Genomic DNA, 22,057 nt, shown 5'->3' with positions numbered 1-22,057 from the left:
TAAAAGACTTTTTGAATCTTTTTAACAGCGAGTTAAGTGTGTAATAAAGGTATAGACACGACCCTATATAATATAATTTATTCCTATTTCCTCGATTCATAATTCTTTCTTACACATATTCTTTATTTTAATCAAGTCATTTCCCAACTCATTTCCCGATATAACTGCTGCTTACAACGATCCGTCGAGTTTTAGATCGATTAAACGAAAAGTGTTTTTTTATTCGAGATTAAAGATAAAAACTCTGGAGAATTTTAACATTTTCTAGTTCGCTAGAACTATTTCTAACTCGCATTACGAGATCGATACGCATCAACCACGTTAAATTAATAACGTTAACTTTTTAATTTTGAAGCAGAAAATTTGCAACGAATCGATCATTCTCGCAATTTTTTCCACTCTAACTCCCAATTAATTACCAAGATTGTCCCGTAAGGGGCGATACAGTTTTAAAATGATTTTAAAACTCTTCGTGGAGAATCGCGGAAAAGATCGAGAGCGAGTATTTATTACTCGACGAGCTTTTACATTACGGTCGAACAGTGTGGCGTGTATACCGTTTCTATAAAAGTTATTTCCCGCTGGGCGAACCCACTTTTCCATCTCGGAAATCATCCGAGACCAATTTAGCCCCCCCCTAAACCCGATGTCGCTTTTTAGATCTCCACCTTGAAGAGATGCAGAAACGATGCTCGTCGACGGTGGAAGGGGGAAGGAAACGGAGGGTTTAATCGAAAAGATTTCCATTCTAAAATGATGCGAAAATGAAATCTTCGTGGAAACGAATATGCTCGCTCGAAACTTTCGATTTCGAAATTTTTCTTGAAATTTAAATTGCAATAATTTCTTCTTCGCCTTCCAATATTAAAAACGAAAGAGATAAAAATTCTATAATAGAAGAAACTTTAATAAATTTTCACGATATCGAAGATTTTACAGTATAAAATTGTTGAAAGTTTATCTAGAATTTTATTTAATTGGAATTTTTTATTTCGTTTTTTTTTTATAGAATTCTGGATATCTGTGTATATAAATACCGTCAGATTTCTGATTAAATCTATAATAAACGACATGCAAAGTATCCGTACTGAATAAATTATAAGGCATGTACGTTTTTAAGATACATGTGTTTATTAACACATATATCTTATCCAATTATCTTTGCATTAACTTTATCATTTCTTCGCTTTTATTCATTCTTTTATTCAAATGTAAGGCAATAACGAAGAAAAAAATCTTCTTCTTCAAAACTTCGTCAAACTTACACGGATATATTTCATTTCTATTCGCTTTTCCGTTCTAATAAATTTATTGTACAATCGATAATTCTCCGATGAAATCTCGGTCGATAAAATGAAAACCGACAATAGCGATAAAGAAAGGAGGGGAAAAAAATCGGATAAATTTTAATTTCCTCGGGAATTAACCAACTCGATCTTTCACCTCGATTCTCGATCTCTCGAAAGGACAAAAAGAGAAAAGAAAGATCGTGGGGCACGAGGTCGTAGGTGAACTCTCTGTCCGGAAACCATTTTAATCTCCGCTATAAAGTTCTCGCAATCATCTCGAATAAAAGGGGGCGGATTATGACCTAAAATCGCGCGCTTTGGTGTCCGTGCGGTTTTACCCTCGGGGAAATTAAAACGTCTCGATGGCCTTTGGCAATCCGTGACAACCGAGTTACTCTCTCTCCTTGACCGACCGAGAAACTTTCCTCTTCTCTTTCTCCTTCTTTTCTCGATCCTTGTTTACACGGCGCATGCGCGGTCGCTCGTCATTACCAAGATTACTATTTCTTTGAACATTCGTACACGAATAATTATTCTCATCTAGTGTTACATTATTTTATATTATATATAACAATGTATTTACTGTTTATAATACTGTTTGTTTATAATCCGTTTGTAATAATTTCTTTATCGACGAGATATCCAAGATATAATTTCGAGCGAAAATTCTACGTAAGTAATTGACAATAATTTTCGATCTTTCCTCTTCTTTCTTAAGACAACGAATATTCGGGCGGGACGATATATTCCATTTGGAGAAGAAGCTCTCGCTTATGGAGAGAGGTCGATAATCCTCGAACGGGGAAGGAAAAGAGGGAACTGGTAAAAGACTTTCGAACTAATGGCAACGGCTCAACTTTATACTCGGTCGCCGCTTTGTTCGTACAAAGCGGAAGAAAAGTGGAGACGGAAAACTTTGCCATCCTTTCGGGCCCATCGATTTCTCTCTCTTTCCCCCCCTTCTTCCATGTCGCCACTCTCGCTCTCCCTCCCCTCCACCTTTTTCTATTCCTCTCTCTTTCTCTTTTCTTAACTTCCTCCCCTCCCGCCCCGCCCCGATATCTTTCATACACTCTTCCTTTTCAGGATTCTTATGAATGCAATCGACATTAATGGATATTCGAATTTATTTAATGCGATCGATTTTTCGAAATCCAAGAAGATATATATAATAAAAAAAAAAATAATCGAACACGTTTCCTCGAAAGAAAAATTAAAATCATCACGCGAGACTCTTACTCTTGATAATTCACTGTCACAGATTCTGACGTTATCGTTATCCGGCTTAACAGCTATTGTGAAGCTCGCACACAAGATGTATGTACGTTATAATTTCGACGTGCACGCTTGTTACGATGAACAATCGTTCGTAAACGTTCCAGTTGCGAAATCAAGGTAACCGCGATCTTTATCCTCTTCTATCGATACGATTTCAACGAATCATAAAATTATATACCATGAAAGCTTCAAAGGATCATCCTGTATTCGCGATTAAAATGTTAGAATTAATATCTAGTTCTAGATAAATATGATATTATATTAAAAATATATATTTTGTTTATAATTTAGTAATACTTTGTAGCAAGGATTGTAAAAAGAATTTTATAATAAAGATTTTATAATAAAGAAAAAATGAAACGTGGAAGGTGATAAGAATAGGTGCAAATATTTTAATTATCGTATATAATCGAGCGACAAATTGTAATTCTACGGAATTAATTTTACTCGCGATTATTATTCGTCCACGAATACTTTCCACGCTCACTGTACGCCTATAAATGCTCGTTCGCTCACTCTCGACTTTGTATACCAAAATCACCGATATTTACCAGATACTGTATATCGATTGAATATACATAGCGCGCGTGTGTGCACAGGAATCGTCTGAAACGGTGTTTATGTCACCAGGGTCGGTAACCAAATAAGAGCGAACCTATTTTCCCGCTTTTTCTTCCGTTCACCGGGAATATCGCCCTCCACCCTCTCGACCGGATCAATATTTGGCCGCGACTAACGACGATTAAACCTGTTAACAAAACGGAAATAAACATTCGACGAATTCGGTCCATCGAACTGGCAAATAATTCGTTAAAATCTCCATATATCTCCGTCACGATTAATCTAGTTCTAGCCATGAAAAAATCTCTTCGAGAATTTACCTTCAATAAAAGAGTAATTTTAATTAAATAATAATTATTAAACAGATTTTCGATTAATATTCAATTCGATAATTCGTAATTTGATTTCGAACTAACTCGATGCATCGTGAATAAGAAGGAAGAAATAATATAAATTGATAATAGAAACTTTTAAAATTTGGAAAAATATTCGGATAATCTCAGGTTAGAGATTAATTTGCGAGGATTTTTGAACAAGAATCGTATAATTTATGAATAATAACACGTAACGTTTCAGAGTGCATATAAATGAAAAAATTCTCTTCTATCTTTTAATTCTATATTACACGGTATAAATAACACGGTCGTATCCTCGAGAGACATATGAAATTACGGTTATAGAGTTTCTACCGTATCTACATCTAGTAACTCGCACTTATTATAATTCGTTCTACTTTATCTCGACATATCATTTTATTTGCATTTTCTTTCTTTTGCGCTGTAGATGCAAAAACAAACACGAAAGTCGATATAGAAAAAATACGAGACTTACTTTTACTAATTAACAACAGACTCACTTTATTTCTCGTGTAAACCATCCAGGGAATCCATATATATATATATATATATACATAACCTAACATATTGTACACGGATGAACAAAAATCAATATTAATCTGACCGGTAAAAATATTTGCACATTCTTAATAACCGGAAAATCAAAAGGCAAAAATTATAATTTGGACTCGATTCGCTATTTCTATCTATTCGATTTCTTATTAACTTAATAAACAAACATTCTCTCGATTCTCCAAAGATGTCACGAACAGTACTATTCACTACTGAAAAGAAGTCTTGTGGAGCAGGTAGCAAAAGAGCAAGAGAGGTCTCGTCCATCGCTAGGACCGCCTATCCCCACTTTAGACGCTTTGTTGACAAACCTGACACCACACACTATATAGCAATAGAAAAGCTATAATTTGATATATTAAAAATCGTGAAATATTAAAAATTATTTTTATTTATAATATAATTATTATCATTATAAATCACAATTAAACTACACATATTATGAGAAATAAAAAAATTTTTATATTATATCCATATGTTAGAATACATATGTGTGTTGTTTTGCTACACTTTATTGCTCCTTATCGTGATAAACATCTCACGGTAGAAACAAAAATGCGCGTGAAAATAAACGTTTCCTTCCGCGTAACACACGATTGAACCAATTGTACCGATAGTTGGTAACGAAACACGATTTCATCGAAGCCAAGCTAATTCTATCTCGACGCAATTTGAACGGCAGGTTAAATGCGGCAGATCGCGAGATTCGTGGGGAGCATTGCGTTTAATCAAGCACGGGTACAGATGGTTGTAATTGCGTACTTACTCCGATCTCCCCGTAATCCGGCCGATCGGGCGCAGCCGGCAGTCGATGCCCGCTCCTGTGACCTCCTAGGGCCCCGCTCCCACCTACGCCCATGCCACGCCTCTCGTCGATCAGGAATATCTCCGTGAGGACGATCACGGCGAACACGCCGAAGAACATGACCACGAGCATGAACGACAAGTTGGCCCTTTCCTTCATAACGCCAGCGTTCCCCCGGCTCCCCCCTGCGCCGCTCCTTCGGGAACCCATCCTCCGATGCTTCTGTTCCAAACGGTAGATAAAAAACGCTCGTAAAACATCGGTTTTTTAGAGATCGTGGAGAGTTTACGTTTGTTATTCGGATAAAAATTTAGAAATATTCGTTGAAGTGGGAAAAATGAAATTTTAGGTTAGGAATGGATGTAAATAAACGTTTGAATATAAGTTTATTCGATTCGCGGCTTATGGAGAATTATTGTGTAAGGGAATACCAAGGTTATTTGTAGGTCAGCGGTGTTGACAAATAAGCTTTCGTTCGAGCGTAATAACTTGTTCTCCGAAGTTTCTGTCTAGAAAAACGACTATTAGAGAAATGGAAAGATTATTTGCACGATAGAGAGGAGGATTTTTAATTAATATTGCTCCCGTGTCTCGATTTTTGATCTTTTTATAAGCCAAGCTAGAATTATTGATTCTACTGGCAAAACGTGTCGAGAATGTTCAAATGTTCCATCACTCTATAAAATAGAGGCTGCGCGTGTTAAAAAATACAAGAATAAATACGTGCAAAAGAAAATCGAATATTTTCAAGGATATTTGTATTTTGTCGAAAGATTATTATTTTAATTTTACAAAAAAAAAAGAAAGAACTCTACGATTGTTATAAATATACTTAAATAAAAATACGCGTATTATTATTTCACGCGTAATCCCTTTCAAACGTTAATCCTTCTCTGTGAATAACACGCGCGAGTAAAAATGTAACTCTTTTTCCGGACGAGTATTAAAAACTTTTTTAACCGTCCCACAAAAATTTTGAAACGAATATTGTTTCGAAAAATATACATCGTCTCGTTCGATAATAACGGTTAAAAGCTATATCTCCCCCTCCTCTCTTTTTTTTTAATCAATCGATGAAGAAGAAAGAGAAAATATTCGAGAATTATTCTAAAATTCCATCTTCCACGTTTACCGGATACACGTAAGAGGAGTTGGTAATAGAACGTACGTGGGTCTTTAAACTTGGTACGGACTTTATGCGGAAAACGTATTCAAATTCACCGAATAATTCATGGTGAACGTGAATTAACATTCTTAGGTTGAATTTATAGTTATATTACCGGTAAGTAATGTTTAAATATTATTTATTGCCTCGTAAATTTTATCTACGATGATACACGCATACGATATTAAATCGTAATAAAAACATTATGGATATACGAGGTGAAACGTATTATTATTATTATTATTATGAAATTTTAAACAAATTTTAACATGGGAATTAAACTCTTAAAAATTTTATTACATAAAACTCTATCTTCTTCGAGATTAATTTTCGAAAGTTCAAACAAACGAAGCTGATCCCTTCCCTTTAAATTTCAAAAAAATGAAATTAAGAAAGCTGAACAACTTCGCTCGAAAGTTGGTACGTAAAAGTTGTTGGTGTGAAATTGAATTGCAACGGGGATTATCCCGTTTAACGGCTTGAATTTTCCTCGATTAAAAAATCGTATCAAGTAGGAATAATTATACGATGTTGAACGATGACGATAATAAGAAATTAACTATACGGCCAAGTTTGTTGAAGTCGAGAGATTACACGGAGCGTTCCTGGAACTCAAAAACCGTGCTAAAACTGGCATTAACCCGCGCTACTCGAAAGTTGGAGAATCTTGCGAGAAGTTAGAGCGGTAAATGAACGCTGCGCGGGAATTTCGTAATTTGGCGGAGAGGAGGAAGAGGGGAGGAGGAGGGGGGAGCTCGAGAGATAAGATGGCGAGGGTTTCGGTGGAAGGAATCTTTCCATTCATTACGCATTAAATTCCAACCTTCCCTGCCGACAAAAGTTACGATCAAAAATTTAGCTAGTTTACTCGAACGAATCAAAGTTCTTTTTCTTTTTTTTTTTTCTCTCTCCTTCAAGAAACACGATTTATTGATTTACCTTTCCCGGTCGATAATTCGTATATACCGACTGAGTAACTGTTATTGCTACGATTAGAGGTTCCAAATGCAAAAATAAAGGATGAAATTGAACGAGGAGAATAATATTGGACAATTGTGGAGATGTTTGATTGGATTAGGGGGAAGAAAATTCGCAAGTTCGAATGAAATCTTTTGTAAATAAAATCGTATTTCGTGATTGACGTTGCAATTAGAGAAAAAGTAATTCTAAATACGAGTCGGAAATAATTGGAGAAAAGGGTTTACGGCCTCTAACCCTTTATCACAAATCATTTGAATTAACCTCCATGCAAACCTAACACGCAAACCATCCAATTAACCCGTGTTGCAATTAGGGAGAGAAGGGAAAAAAACAATTTCTAAAGGGTAAGAATGCGTTTTATAACAACTTTCCAGTTTCGTAATAAAAAAAAAAAATAGAAAATCGAGCATAAATTCAGAGTGAAACGTGTTTTATTTATATCTATCTGGGATAAAAATCAATTGGAGGGGGAAGCAATCTTGTTCAGAGCAAACGCGCGGAGAGGTGGAAATCGGAGGCTCAACGAAATCCCTTATTAATCTCGAGTTGTCGCGATTAATCAGTCGCGGATCGGCCATTTTTGCCTTCGATTCGCCGATTCGAAAAAATTGTTTCCCGATAAGAATCGATTAATTTTCCTCCAAGTTTCATAGATTTTCAATTTAATATTTTAACTTATATATATATATCCATTGTTTGATCTCGATTTCGAATTTTTTCTCAATCAAATATATCGCGTTCCTATTATTCTGTCGGGAAAGTTTCTGAGTTGATTTCACACAGAGAGAGAGAGAGAGAGAGCACGATAGAAAATGAAATTCGTCGGTTATTCACAGTTCAGTGAAGTATTTCGTTAAAAAAAAAAAAGAAAAAGGAGAAACTCTGACAAAGAGAAGAAATTCAATTTTTCAAATTTGTTTGAAAAAAGAGTTTCTTCTAAACGCTCTAATTCTTCTAATTCTACGAATTTCTTCCAATTTTTTCAACTAACGTTTCAAGTATATTTTTTTTTTATTTTAAATCAATTATTTGTATTTATCGTCAGAATTATATTAAATAGATTTTTAACAGAATTTCTTTTTCTTTTTCATTTTTTCTTGAAAGTAATTTAACTTCCCTTCTCGGGATTAATTTTCTTGGAAACGAAGCTTCGAATGGAAAAATTTAATTTCGAATTGTTTTCTCTGAGGAATCATCCGACCTGTCCAATTTTTTCGTATCTTTATCCAGTCATAATAAAGAATAATAAAGGAACACAAACATATTACAGGAATTTTCAAACTCTCTCAATACTTTTGAAAAGGAGGTACGTGCATGAAACGAGCAAAAAAAAAAAAAAAAAATTTGTTCCCACATTTTCGACTTATCTTTTCTTTATAAGAGAATAATATCTCGTGCCTGAATGAAGAAAGAGTAGGCGAAGAGTAGGCGAAAACGAATTTTTAAACTCGATTTTCTCGAAAGAATTTCGGGCGAAAAAAAAAAGAAAAATTATATTCAACGTATTTTGATTCAAATTCACTCGTGAAATATGCCTCCTCTCTCGTTCTAAGATACTCCTCCCCTATGGTAATTTACGCTCTGCCCCTCTCTCTCTTAAGCTGAAACAGCCTATCTCGCACTTTTTCGAAATATATTCAAATATCTCAAGTTCCACGCGTTCCTTTCCAAGCAAAATTTTGAAAGTAAAATTTAGAAAGGTTTATGGGATCTTCTTTAAGAATCTAGAGTGTCCAAGGATTTCTAAATCTTACGGATGTGGAATTTAAGACGAAATGAAAATGTCCTTTAACTTTTTAAACAAAATTAGAAAATACGTGCCTTTCGAGGGTCTTAAATCTAAGGATCCCTAGATCTAAAGAATCAAAATTAACAAAAAAATTAAATATCATGATCGTCTTTCAACTTTTAAACAAAATTAAAAAGTTCTACGTGTCTTTCGAGGGTCTTAAATCTAGGGATCCCTAGATCTAAAAAATCAAAATTAACAAAGAAATTAAATATTATGATCTTACGCGTCCTTTTAAACTGAAACTAAAATTAGAAAGTTCTACGTGCCTTTCGAAGATTTTAAATCTAGGGATCCCTAGATCTAAAAAATCAAATCTAATAGAGCAATTAACTATTGTTGTTATCTTACATTGTTGTTTAGCTTTTAAGTTAAAATGAAGGGAAAATTTTAGTTTAGATGTATTTCTGGATTCTAGGGATCCCTAGATTTATAGACGTAATAAAAAAATATACCATAGAGACGGGAATAAAATTTTTTAATTCTCTTAATATTTGAAAAATGGCAGAAAGGGAGAAAATGGCGATATTTGTAAGGATGAAGTAATGGAAAACGATTTTCAGAATTTCAGATCGAAGATTAATCGGTGGAGTTCAAACAATGTAGAACCACGAAAATCCCATTATCGATTAATTGAATGTTCGTCACTTTCGATAAAGAGCGATATTATTGGAATAACTCTGTGGATCCCTAATCCTTTGACTGCGCGAATTCCACTGCGCGAACCCCTCTCCGATTCCACATCAATCGAAATTGCACGAGGGCCAAAACATAATTAATTTTCGTTTATATAGAGGCAAAATAAATACCGCTTCTAATCAACGGGAGAAATTATTGATTCGACACGTTTATGGACACCCGCCCATCATCCTAATGATATTAAACGCAATCACGGATAATGCAGTAATAAACTGATCCAAGATAAACTGTAAAATCAATATATATATATATATATATATATATATATATATATAAAGAGAGAGAGAGAGAGAGAAAGAGAGAAATTAATCAGAGGAACAAAATTAAATTCGAAATATAATTTTCTAAAAAAATATTCCACGCTTCTTATTCCCTCTGGATCACCCGTCACGTTCAATCGTCGAAAAAAGTTAAAATAACTTGCCAAAAGTTACCTCTATCTCCCTAATCTCAAAAGGTGCAAATAATTCACGAGCGCGCTTTTTATCTCTTATTTCGGAGACCAACCGTTCCCCAACTTCCATACCTTTCGATTAAAAACTCTCGTTACACGCCTTATAATATCCCCCAAATGGTCGCTCGAATTTTTTTCAAGAGCGTGTTTCGTCCGACAGGAGAGAGGAAGAGGTTCCAAGATATCACATATTTGAACCGCAAATGCATACCGCGCATGCGCGAAGAGGAGAGAAGTTCCGTCTTGGATTTAGATCAAATCGTCGATCCCCTGGGAAGTTGGAATTAAATTCCGCAAAGTCGTACGTTATCCGCGTTATCCACCTTGGATATCTCCGTCTATCGAGAACAAAAGTTTCCTTTTTTTCCCCTTCCCCCTCCTGTAGAAAAAGGAAATAGGCGATAACTATTCCCCCCTCCTCTTCTCCCGGAGCGAGCCACTCTCCTTTATCCCCTCCACCGCTGCTTATCTCCATCTCGTTCCGAATATTTCCTGTGTCAACTCTAGAAGATACTCCTCCCTCCTTCTTCTTCTCGAGAAGTACGAGGAAGAATGTAAAGAAAAATTATCGATATTCTTTTTTCTCTCTCTCTCGAGTTTCACTTGTTTCACGGAGAAAAGAATCGAGAGATCGACGAGAAAAATTTTTCGAAACGTTTTATAATTTCGGTTATATGATTGCATTGTATCGAATACAGATGATGTAATTTCTTTTTTAATCTGGATGACAAGGAGGAACTGGCGTAAGTAAAATCGATACGAAAACTTTATCAATCGATCCAAGTTTATCCAAGTTTTTTTTTTTTTTTATTAAACTTTCACAGACTTTTTTCCTTTCCGATGGAATCCTCCTCTCTTTTTAAATAATAAACATTGACTTGTGAACGAATGATCATGAATCTCAAATATTAAAATTTAATCAAACTTTTGTCTCGATATTAAGAAAAAAAAGAAAAAAGAAAGAATATTGTGTAAAAACTTTTACTCAAGAAAGTAAAAATTAAATTCTCTCTTCTTCTCTTAACAAGATTCAAAGAAAGAAAAAAAAAAAAAAAAGCAGATGCGAAGGAAACTGCGATCCGTTTTTCACGAAATCGATATCGAGAATCTTTTTCTTTTTTTTATCTGTACACATTTTTATCGGCACACTGGCCGATATAAACGAAGTTTGTTAAACTCTTCGACTTTCACCGAAAGGAGAAGAAAAAAAAAAAAAAGAAAATTTGCCGGTCGATATAGAGGCACTTTAAAACTCTCCACAAGGGGATATCGATTCGCCTTTAAAATGGCGAGAGTGGCCTCTGTATCGGTCGATAATAAACGTGGAGTGGTTTTGAGAATCGCATCGAGGGAAAGGATGGAAGGCAAACAATTTTATTGAAGTGAAAATTTTAATAGAGAAATTTCCATTAAAACGAAAACGACTCGACTCACCTAAAGTGGTCCCAGGAAACGCACTGCCAAGCATGGGGACGGTAGTTGGTTCTGCAAGCAAGAAAAAAAAAAATTAAACACACATCTTTAACCATATAATTCCATTTCTTCTTCTTCGTTGGAAAGATAAATTTTCTCTTTTTCTCTCTTATCCAAAAATTTTAATCTTTCCGTTAATATTCAATTCCATATTTCGAATATAATTTCTTAACGATCTCCTCCAACGAAATAAAAATAAATTATAAATAAACACGAGGTTATATATCGCGTCCGATTATCTCGCGAAACCGAATATTTTTCTTCCACAAACGAAGAATTGTATGGGACACGTGTTTTTATTGCGGCCAATTCGAGGAATCTGACCACGTGGAGGAAAGAAGGGGGGCAAGAAGGGGAGATATTGAGCGAGTTTCTGGCTACGTTTAACAAGTTCAGTTTATCCGCCCAGAGCAAAACTTTTCTGCGCTTAATTTTAAACACGGGAAACTTTAAATTTGGGGGGAAGGGGGGGAAATATAGAAGAGGGGTCGTCTCTAACGTCAGCCTTCCTCGAGATAGATCGCCATCTGGACGGAAACGGAGAGAAACACGTAAAATGTTACAATTGAAGTTTAACAAGTTTACAAAAGGTAAGATAAAATCTAGAGAGAAACTTTTTAATTGTCGATTGACATGTTGACGATAAGACGTCGTTTAAACAGTGTAAATAAATAATTTTTATGCAATAAAAATAATTTGTAATGAGAAAATTATTTTTTGGATATTTTTTTTTTTTTGAAGGAATCATATACATTATTTATTCAACCAAGAAATGCTTCGATCTAATGCAATTTCTGTAATGCTCTTAACCAACATATCCGTAATACTGGTTGAAATGCTTAGGAAATCCTGTAATATTTGCGAGACAGTCCGAGAAATTCAGATTCTGGTGCAACTATTTCAATTTACAAATGCTGTTATTCCATCAGGATTATTACACTGTGCCTTGAGAGATTAAAATGGATAACTAACGCGAAATCCTTGTACATCGTCTCTAAAACCTTCGAATTTGCAAGATCAAAATTTTCATAATTCGTTATAACGAACTTCTTCAACGTTGTTTTAAATTCTTTCGTATTTTTACAACGAACACGAATAAACTTTTTCCCGTGGATTCATTTTATTAAGAAAATCTAACTATTCGAATTTACTTCCTGTCCAAATTCAATTTCCGGTCGCAGATTTTTCACGAAACGGAAATTCCTAACCTAACTTTTCCTCGATTAACATTCCACGGAGAAAGATATAATAATTTCAGTGTGCGATATAGTGTACTTATTACTCACCTGTCTGGATTCAATTTCCGGAGGTAAATTTTATAAATTCTAACCTAACTCTTTTTAATTCGCCACAAAAGGCATTAATCATTCCAAAGTTTTGGTCGTAGCGGTATGCACACTGTTCGAAAAAGTCTTGTTCGAAAACTTCATCCGTCCGGTTATTCAATTTCCAACAAAGTTTTATACATCCTAATCAGTAGTATTACGTGGGTGCACGCGGTGAATGGCTAAAGAGAAATGTTTCGAAGAGAGTTTGAATTTTTGATCGAATTAATTACGCGATCTCGGCCTGCGTCTAAGAGATAAAACGATAAATTATTGACCATTTGGCCCGTGGTGACTGGCCGACCGTCTAACGGACTACAGTTTCCCAGCCAAGTGGGGGAACAGTGAATAAATCCTTGCATGGTCAGCCATGCACGACTTGGGTTGGTTCGTGTAACTTCTGCCTCGTGCTTTTTGCCCGCGCTTTGTCCACCTTGTCTCCCTTTTGCACGCGTTGAAAGACCAAAGGAACAAACCTTCGTTTCACCGGCGAGCATACTTTATGGGGAGGGAAAAAAGGAGGCGTTTGCGTTGACGACTTGCATTGATCGATTTCTGCGCGAACGAATTACCGATTTAGATTTTAAACCAAGATGATTGGATGGAACGAGATTTTACAATACAAAAGTAATATTTAAAATATATAAAATAAAAGATCGATTAATTGAATCGATAAATGCGAAGAAAAGAGAAATGGACGAGACTTATCATAGAAATTTGGTTAATCTTATTTTCGCAGAGAAGAGCAAAGATAAACGCGTTGAAACAATTCCATATTTTTCATCGCGAAAACGTTGCTTCCCGATAAACCAGTTTTGAAGAATGGAACGTACATACACACACACATACACATACCCAAGTTTCATCGTAAATTCCAACGTAATGGCGTCCGTTACAGAGCATTGTAATATATCATAGGTTGTATACACACCGGGTAATATTGACTTTATCGATAAGGAAGATTAAATAGAATAAATAAGATGAATCGAACGTACACCGGCTTTCTATCTATTTTATTCCACCTGTTTGTATATGTCAATGTTGTTGATTTTGCCATCTCATGTCGAGTCTGTTGAAATAAAATACATTTCATCGAAATTTTTATAAAAATTGACGCTAGAGCAACCTTTTTACGAGATGTATAAATAATTATCTATTTATTTTCGTTACATTTTAATTATAATTATTTGTAAAATTGGGTAATATAAGTCGATAGTTTTAATACGCGAAAATTACAACAACAAAGTTTAACAAACAATTTCAGAACAGCGAAAAATGCGAGGAAATTAAAAAACTGTGCACAATGAATACGTTTATTGAACGCGCACACGAAAGAAAATTACAATAATCTTGAAAAGACTTCTTTCCTTGAAAATGTCTGTATCGCGAGTCGTCGACCGTAAGCATCAACCGCCATATTGCATCACTGCTCTCGAACGTTTAACGTATTATCGATAATTCGATATATCGATAAAGGATAAAAATAACTGAAATTTCTATTTTTTTTCTCACTCAAAGTTACTTTTAAAGACATTGTTTAAAATTTATTTATTCTGGAATTCATTGAATATTTCATTGAATTTTAAAAAGTATTATTAAAATATCAAACAACAACTAGAATAAATAAAAAATCCCTATAATATATCGAATGTATTAATTAAAATTAGAAATTTCCATTTTATACATGCAATGTAATATTTGTTCGAAAGAAAGAAAATTAAAAATTTGATTAAATTAATAAAAATTAAATCTTAATTTTGCACGAAATTTTGCGTTTTTATTTAATATCCCTAGAATTGATATAATGCCGTTAACCAGCATCGATCTACATGTTGTGCAGTGTTGAAAATAATCGGAGAATCTCTTCTCTCGAGTGTTAATCAAATAACGGGCTCTGAACAAATCAAACCAAAGAGGAAACGACGTTTGCTAAACATTTAGCTTGTTCGACACGAGTTTTCAAAATATTGATTATCTCGCTTAACCGCGTTATCCATATTGATTCTCTCAATTATCACGGTCAGTCCGTGATCTAATAATAATTTTGCTCGAAATTTGATTTCTCAAAGGCTCAATTTTTTTCTCTCTCTCTCTCTCCATTTTTACGAAAAAAAAAAAAAATTAAAATTTTTAAATCTTCGTTAAATAAATCGAAAATTTTTCGAAAGCGTTAAATCGATCAATTGTATTAAAAATTAAACGTTTATTCTTCGTTCAAAAATTTTCACAAAGTTTACATTAAATTTTTAACTAAAATAAAAAAATTATATTTATTCATGTATTATCAACGAAAGGAAAAAGAGACAATTCGTTAACACAAATATCGAATTAATAAGAAAATTAAAAAAAAACCTATTTCTAAATATGTTATTATATTTCTTCAATTCTGAATTCCGATATAATCTCTTATTCAAATTTTTCTCCCCGCCAAAACTCGCCCTCTCGAAAGCACAATGGGGGTGGTAAAACTCGAAGCTAACGTGCCCAGATCCCTCGCGTGGTTTATTAGCGAAGTCGCAGCGAAGGAAGGGAGAGAAAAAGGCAGGAAGCAAATTTACCCCCTCTGTCAAACGATTTTAAATTAATACGAGATTGTGCGGCGGATGCCGCTCTCTTATTTCTCGATCGATCGAAGCAGGGAACGCACCCTCTCTCACGCCCCTCCCCCCTCGATTCGAAGAAATTTTTCACCGGCTAATTCGATACGATACCGTCTCGGTGGACTCGAATTGTTCGATCGTAAATTAATCGCAGATTTTAGAAAAAGAGGAATCACCGTTTTTTATTATTTTATATTAAAATTTTCCTCGACGAAGAATTTGATTTCGAAATTTAATCCAAATCTAATTTAATTAATAATAATATTTTAATCTCGAGAGGAAAGTCGAATAATTTATTCTTTGACGAGTATTTGTTCAGTTTGCTTTCGTTGGACGTGTTTAGAAACGCGATTATGCGTTAATATGCGTTGGGGCAACAAGAGCATACGGACGATAAAACTGGAATAGTTTGCGAATGCCAAGGAACTCTGTTGCAGTGTTTGTTGGCCCAAGTCGATGAAATGTATTCAAAGTTTCGCGGAGAGGGTTGATAAGATATGAAAATAAAGGGGGAGGAAACGTGTCTACGTTTTTTCCGTTTTATCAACGCTCCCTTTTTTCCTTTCCTTTTTTTTATCACTACCCCAGAAACATTTATGAATAATTCAATCTGTTTCGTGGGGGGGGGGAAATTCACCTCTCGGCTTTTTACCTTTAGTTAAAACGTTACTTTTTAACTCTCGAGAAAAACAGAACTACGCAGCAACCCATTAAACTCGATTAATTTTAACCTTCTTATAACTAATAAATTTTAAAATATACAATACGTAGAGAACAGGTAGCTAAAATAAAAAATCCTCGAGAATGGAATCGCTCTCGACAGCCAACTCTGTATCATGTACTTCCTCAACGATTCCCGACATTTATGGATTTCTCGCGTATATCTAGAGCGCAAGTTACATTACGAATAATTTAACGATAGAATCGACCGCGGTTAATCAAAAAAAAAAGTACCAGAAAAATAATAATAGATAACGTATAGATATCTCTTCGATATTGCTCCACATACCTACGCGAATTCAGCCAGGCCAACATTGGCTCCCATAAAACTTGGAGGCTCGACGTTACGAATCAATAAAACGCCGTTTTATTCGAAAACGATAAACCTCGAACGACGACAGCTAATCTATCCGAGTGTCACCCCGCGTTACACTTCGATCCGAGAGCAGCTCGATCCCCCACAGTATTTATATTCTCTTTACTTTTTTTCCCTTCCCCTTTCTTCCTTCCCTTCTCCTTTTGTCGCTATTCTCTCCTTCTCCTTCACAAGGTGCGCGTAGTCCTTGAGCATTGATTTTCCACGAGGCCCGTCCCAAAGAGACCGATCTCTCTCTCGTGTGTCACCGAGTTATATACACCGCTCTCGAGGAAAGGGAATTCGTGCGGCAGAAACGTGCGCGACGCGGTACGCCACCCGATATTACTTCCTTCCGCCTGTTGCACCGAATCGACCACCCCCACCACCATCGACTTCCAACCGTCGACTCTCCGTCTCTCTCCTTCTCGAGAGATTATCGTTTGTTACGCGGAACACTCGAGTCGCAAGATTTGTAAACACTCCTCGGATTGGTCGAGGAGCGGGGATCGAGGAGCGGGGAGCGAGGCGAGGCGAGATGAGGCGACCAATAACGTCGAGTTGACCTTGGTTGGGCATTCGAAATTTAACGGTTGGAAGGCAAAACATGTAAGTTTCTTTTTAAGAAACGAAAAAATGACAATTTCCACATCTTTTTATTCAGGCAAATTTAGACTCGTTTCATTTTCTCTAAATGATAGAAATTAATCTTAAATCGAACGTGAAATAATTAGAGAAATAAATAAACGAATTCTACGTGCGTATTGTAAAACTGTGCCTCGTTCGAGCGAATTGTATATTTGATCGCTGATAGAAACGAGTAATCATACAATAATTTGAACACGTTTTATGCAATATTCCATTTCATTTTTCCAAACGTTCCTTTTTTTTTATACACAAGCGTTCGATTAATTATAAGGCACAGCGAACACGGGTTAAGTTATCGGGCAAGAAAGTCACGAATTTAAAAACTTTTCAAATTGCCTTTCGAGCGAAAGTCGAACATTAAATAACTAATAACACGATTTATCCCCATTTTACGTCTGATCAAGTTTTTTACAGGAAGATATATAAATCGTAATTATTAAATCGAAAGTCAAAAATTGAAGTCAGTTTGAAGGATCGATACAAGGTTTTAATAAGATCAAAAATTCTATAATAATAATAATATAATTCCAGACAGTTGACCGAGCGAGTTATATTACGAAAAGCGAAACGATTCGAGGCAATACGAGATTAGTGACCACGGATGGATATTATTTCGTTCCGCCTGTTGCGTCGAAATCGAAACAAACCACGTTCGTAATATCGTCGATCCTTCAAGGTTTCCGCCGCTTTTCGAACACGTGACCTGGACGTAATCCGACCACGGATTCTTTTTCTTCGTCTCGGCGAAGAAGCTCGTATTTCGTAACGCGATATTTAGAGAAAGTGCAAAGATGAAACGAAAGATATTTCGTGGCTTAAGTGGAAAGGAAGGAAACATCTTTTTCGACGATCAAAACAGCAGAAAGAAATAATAAAAGGAACGAAGAATTCGTAATTGAATTCCAATTACGATTTTAACATTAACTAGACGGTAAAAAAAAAAAAAAATTAAAAACTTTTGACGTATCGTGAATAATTAAAAATATTGTGGTCTTCGAGTACAAACGCGAGACGTTATCCTAAAGAAATCTATACGATAAAAATAAAGTACGAAAAAACGAATAGAAAGAAATTAAAGAAATTTCGAATATTTTATATATAAATATCGCAATTTCGCTCGGAATTCCTATACTTTTTCCATCGTCGTGTGTTCGTATCTATTTCTCTATATCTAAACGCATAAATACACGTTATTACGTTTTTCATATCAAGTTTTTTTACGATTACATCGCAAAACCCGTATATACCGACTTATTGCGGTCGTATCGCGAAAATATACGAGAGGCTCGTCTATCCGTGTCCCGTAAACGTATTAATAAAGATGTAATTACAGTTGGACAGGGATCGAGTGGAAAAGCAGCAGCGGCGGGCAATTTTAATATAGGTCACCACCGGCATCGCCGCACGCACGATTCAAGATTTAAAACACTCGAAACTGGGGCTGCTGGCCGAGATCAATACAGCTCGATAACAAACGGGGGGGATGCGGGAATAAAATCTCGCGCTGCGTGTCCAATTTCAAGGACATCTCCTCGTTAATCTCCTATGGAAATTACGCGTCTCGAATTTCGCGCGTTTACAATTTTTTTTTTTTTTTTATTCGCACGAAAGAATTATTATTCGTATCGTAATGGACTTTAGGATTTTTTTTTTTTCTTCTGAAAGGACAAAAAGTTTGTCCAATATATTAATAACCAACCAATATTAATAAATTAAATTTTCCGTGAGATTCTCGATTCTGACAAACTGAATCGCCCAATTTTTTATTATCCTCGCGCTCGTCCTTAAACGGATAAAATGATCGGGCACAGCCGGTGTTATATCTTTAAACCGGGTCTCTCGGTCGAGCGGCGTTAAAACAGCAATTCTCACGAGGGCGTGAAAGCGACCCCGGCCGCCACCGAGCGCTTTAAGAGGGTAATTCGTTAGGAAAGATCCGCTGCTGTGTAGTTTCTGGATAAACGTTCTCGCGTATACCGGCTCGCGAGCAAAGTATATAACTCGTTTATAGAACTCTCTGGTCGAGAGGGCTCGCGGAAATCGTGATTTCAGAAGTGACGGATGGAGATTTATCTCTCGATTCGATCGAGAATAGATAATAAAGTAAAGATTTGAAAATTGAAAATAAAATTGTAAAAAAAAAATATTTTAAACGTATTTTACATTGCATATGGATGCTATTATTCTCAACATTCTCTGTTACTAATCGATCGAAATAAACGAAGCTGAGGATCGTTGGAATGGTTTGAGAAAAAGTAAATAATGAAAATCGATATTCGAAAATTGAAATATCGACGATAATAATTTTCGATTTATATATATTCGAATATTATTAAATTCGTGTAGACAACGATTTGAAGAAAATTTGAATTAATTTGAATTAATTTGAATTGTTGCAAAATTTTTAGAATCGATATTATTATAATTGATATTGATAAGAAAATCTTATTTCATCAACAGAGAAAGAAAATTGAGAAACAACGAGGAAATTAATTATGCAGCTAAAAAATTTTCTGGGAAAAAATCGCTTCGTTATTCGATGGAAAATTTCGAGATTGAAAAAGATTAAATAATTTGCCGTAAGAAAAGAAACTTTTTTTTTCGTCTCTACTTTTAACGAATTTATCGATAATTGTTGGGAACGAAATTTATTTCAAATGTTTTTCGTTCGACCAATTAAAGAAATTGGAGGAATCTCGGATGAAACGGTGGACAAATTTACGAAATAATTCGTTTCGAAAAAATAATTTGAAAATTCCACGTTTGAAGAACGGCGTGGTTAATTCGAAAAATTGGGCGCGAAACGCGCTTCGGCATAAATCAAGCGGACAGGGAGGAGGGAGGACAGAGTGAGAGAGAGAGAGAGAGAGAGAGAGAGAGAGAGAGAGAGAGAGGAGGGGAAATGAACGTTAATAACCCGGAAACGCGGAGGACGACGGATTTCATAAATTCTTCCCCCGAATATCGGGCTGTCGTCGTTTATTTACGTGCCATCCGAGCAAAGAATGAAACCGCCTTGTAAATCGCGCTCTTTAAAAACCCCGTATTACAAACTGCCCTCGTTTCTCCACTGCGTGGATAATTCATTCCAATTAGCACGGAGAAAATTTTCATTTTCGCGAAATTTGCCGCGAGTGAATCAATAATAGGAAACGAAAAAAAAAAACTAAAATATGGAAATACGAAAGGTGGAGATCTCGTTCGATGATTTTTCAAATTCGAAATTGACGTTGTGTGAACAATAAAAATGTATAAAATATCCAAAGTGAAATGCTCGAATTTTTACGATTTACGTAAATATCTAATTGAGTATTATTTAATCTTTTACGAAACTGTACATATATAGCGATTGATGAACACGTGAAGAATTATTATATATGTATTTATAAAATTTTAAAAGTTTTAAAAAAGATATATCGCTAATTTGGAAGTGAAAAAAATATAAATATTTCTCGTTCGTTTACGATGGTTTACCGACGGAGCGTAAGCTCTTTCGTATTTGCATTTACTCATAAACAACAATCTGTGAAAAAAAAAAGGGACTAGAAAGATGCAGTGACATTACCATACATCTTTCTATGATCGTACTATAGCTCCACGAGCAAATTTAAAGCAGGGCTGCCAACCGAATACAGATCACCGCGCTTCGATTTCATAACACGAGTTTTCTTTTTCGCGTATATATATTTCTCTGAAAAATGAATCCGTATTCTCTCCACGCTCTTCCATTCTCGCCGCATTACCTTAGAAATTTAGTCATTCTTGTGCGAAAATCACGCGCGTGGGATATATTTTTGGAAAAAAGAGAATGGAAAGGAAAGGAGAGAAGAAAATTCCATTCATTTCTTGCGTTTTACTTTCACGCGTGCACGACTTTTTCAATCCAGTGTTATATTGGTTGAAAATTGCGCATGCGCGTGTATGATTCGTTCAATGTTTGGTTATTAAATTGTTGGTTAAAGAAATAGAAGGAAATGGAGAGAGAGCGAATGAGATACGAGAATTTAATAAATAAAATTTGTTGAAACAAATATTTTAATAAAGTATAAAATTTGATCTTACATCCTGAAATTTTGCTATTTTTCATATATTTTAAATTATTCAACCCGTATTTCAATTAAACGAAAAATATATTCGAACGAATTTGTAATAAAATTGTAAAAAAAAAAAAGGATTCATTATACCATACAATCATTCAATTTCGACTCGCAAATAAATATACTCGAACAATTTAATTTTTCACGATCTCATCATTTTACTAAATAAATTATTCACCAATAACAAAGAGCAACCATTCATCCGATCGCCGATGTTTTATCGAAAAATTAAATTGAACGAAAAAATTAATTTTCCACGATAATTTTCGACAATTAAAAACCTTCTTTACTAAAATTGACGCTGGCAAGCGTTAAAGGAAGATCTCTCGAAACACTCTCTTCTCACCGTCCATCGAGTTATTTCCGGCAGAACTCGAAGCCTCGAAAAAGGCCACCAACATTTACGTCACGTTTTCCTCTCGAATCATATATATATATATATATAAAATTTCTTCCATTTCCAGCGAATAGATCCCTTCGCTCTTTACCTTTTCGCGTCACAATAGAAGATAACAAAGTTGGTATATAAAAGCCTAGCGCGCGACGCTTAGATAGACTACCACCATTCCGTCTCCTTTCGTCGTTTCACGCTTTGAACAGAGAGAGGAGGCGGAGGTGGAGGGGGAAACGTCCCATGGAAAAGTAGCGTGGCAGAGCAATTAGGAGGGACGATAAATTTCTCCACCTCTCGCCCCTCCCCTCCTTCGCTCGCTTTATTGTTTTCCACCTCGGTGACAAATGATCCATCTGCCCTTCACTCGTCATTTCACATTCGGTTTGCTAAACACGAGCTTCGTTCGCGCGGACAGATCCTCGAGAGATTTCGAGCCGATGAGAACACGTCGACGGATTATTATTATTTTTTTTTTTAAGAGCGGATAAAAAAATATTTTCCCCTCGTGATCGGCGA

The 22,057-nt window shown here is 35.4% G+C and overlaps 1 protein-coding gene across 5 annotated transcripts in view; it reads right to left on the bottom strand.

The window, feature by feature from the left end:
- LOC410375 overlaps positions 1 to 22,057 on the bottom strand; it is a 34,936-nt gene that overhangs the window by 8,483 nt on the left and 4,396 nt on the right. The window contains exons 1-3 of one of the 5 annotated variants that reach the window (XM_393855.7): positions 16,337 to 16,747; positions 11,364 to 11,414; positions 4,803 to 5,063 (exon numbers count right to left, since the gene is read on the bottom strand). In XM_393855.7, the coding sequence (XP_393855.4) occupies positions 4,803 to 5,051 (249 nt within the window). In that variant the 5' untranslated portion in view covers positions 5,052 to 5,063; positions 11,364 to 11,414; positions 16,337 to 16,747. Of the gene's footprint in view, positions 1 to 4,802; positions 5,064 to 11,363; positions 11,415 to 16,336; positions 16,748 to 22,057 lie in introns of those variants that run through there. The other 4 variants (XM_026443900.1, XM_026443899.1, XM_006557473.3 and 1 more) reach the window with 4 other exon arrangements.

The sequence above is a fragment of the Apis mellifera genome, linkage group LG11 (assembly GCF_003254395.2).
Source record: "Apis mellifera strain DH4 linkage group LG11, Amel_HAv3.1, whole genome shotgun sequence".
In the NCBI taxonomy this organism is placed as follows: Eukaryota; Metazoa; Arthropoda; class Insecta; order Hymenoptera; family Apidae; genus Apis; species Apis mellifera.
This window is presented reverse-complemented; position numbering and strand designations above follow the sequence as displayed.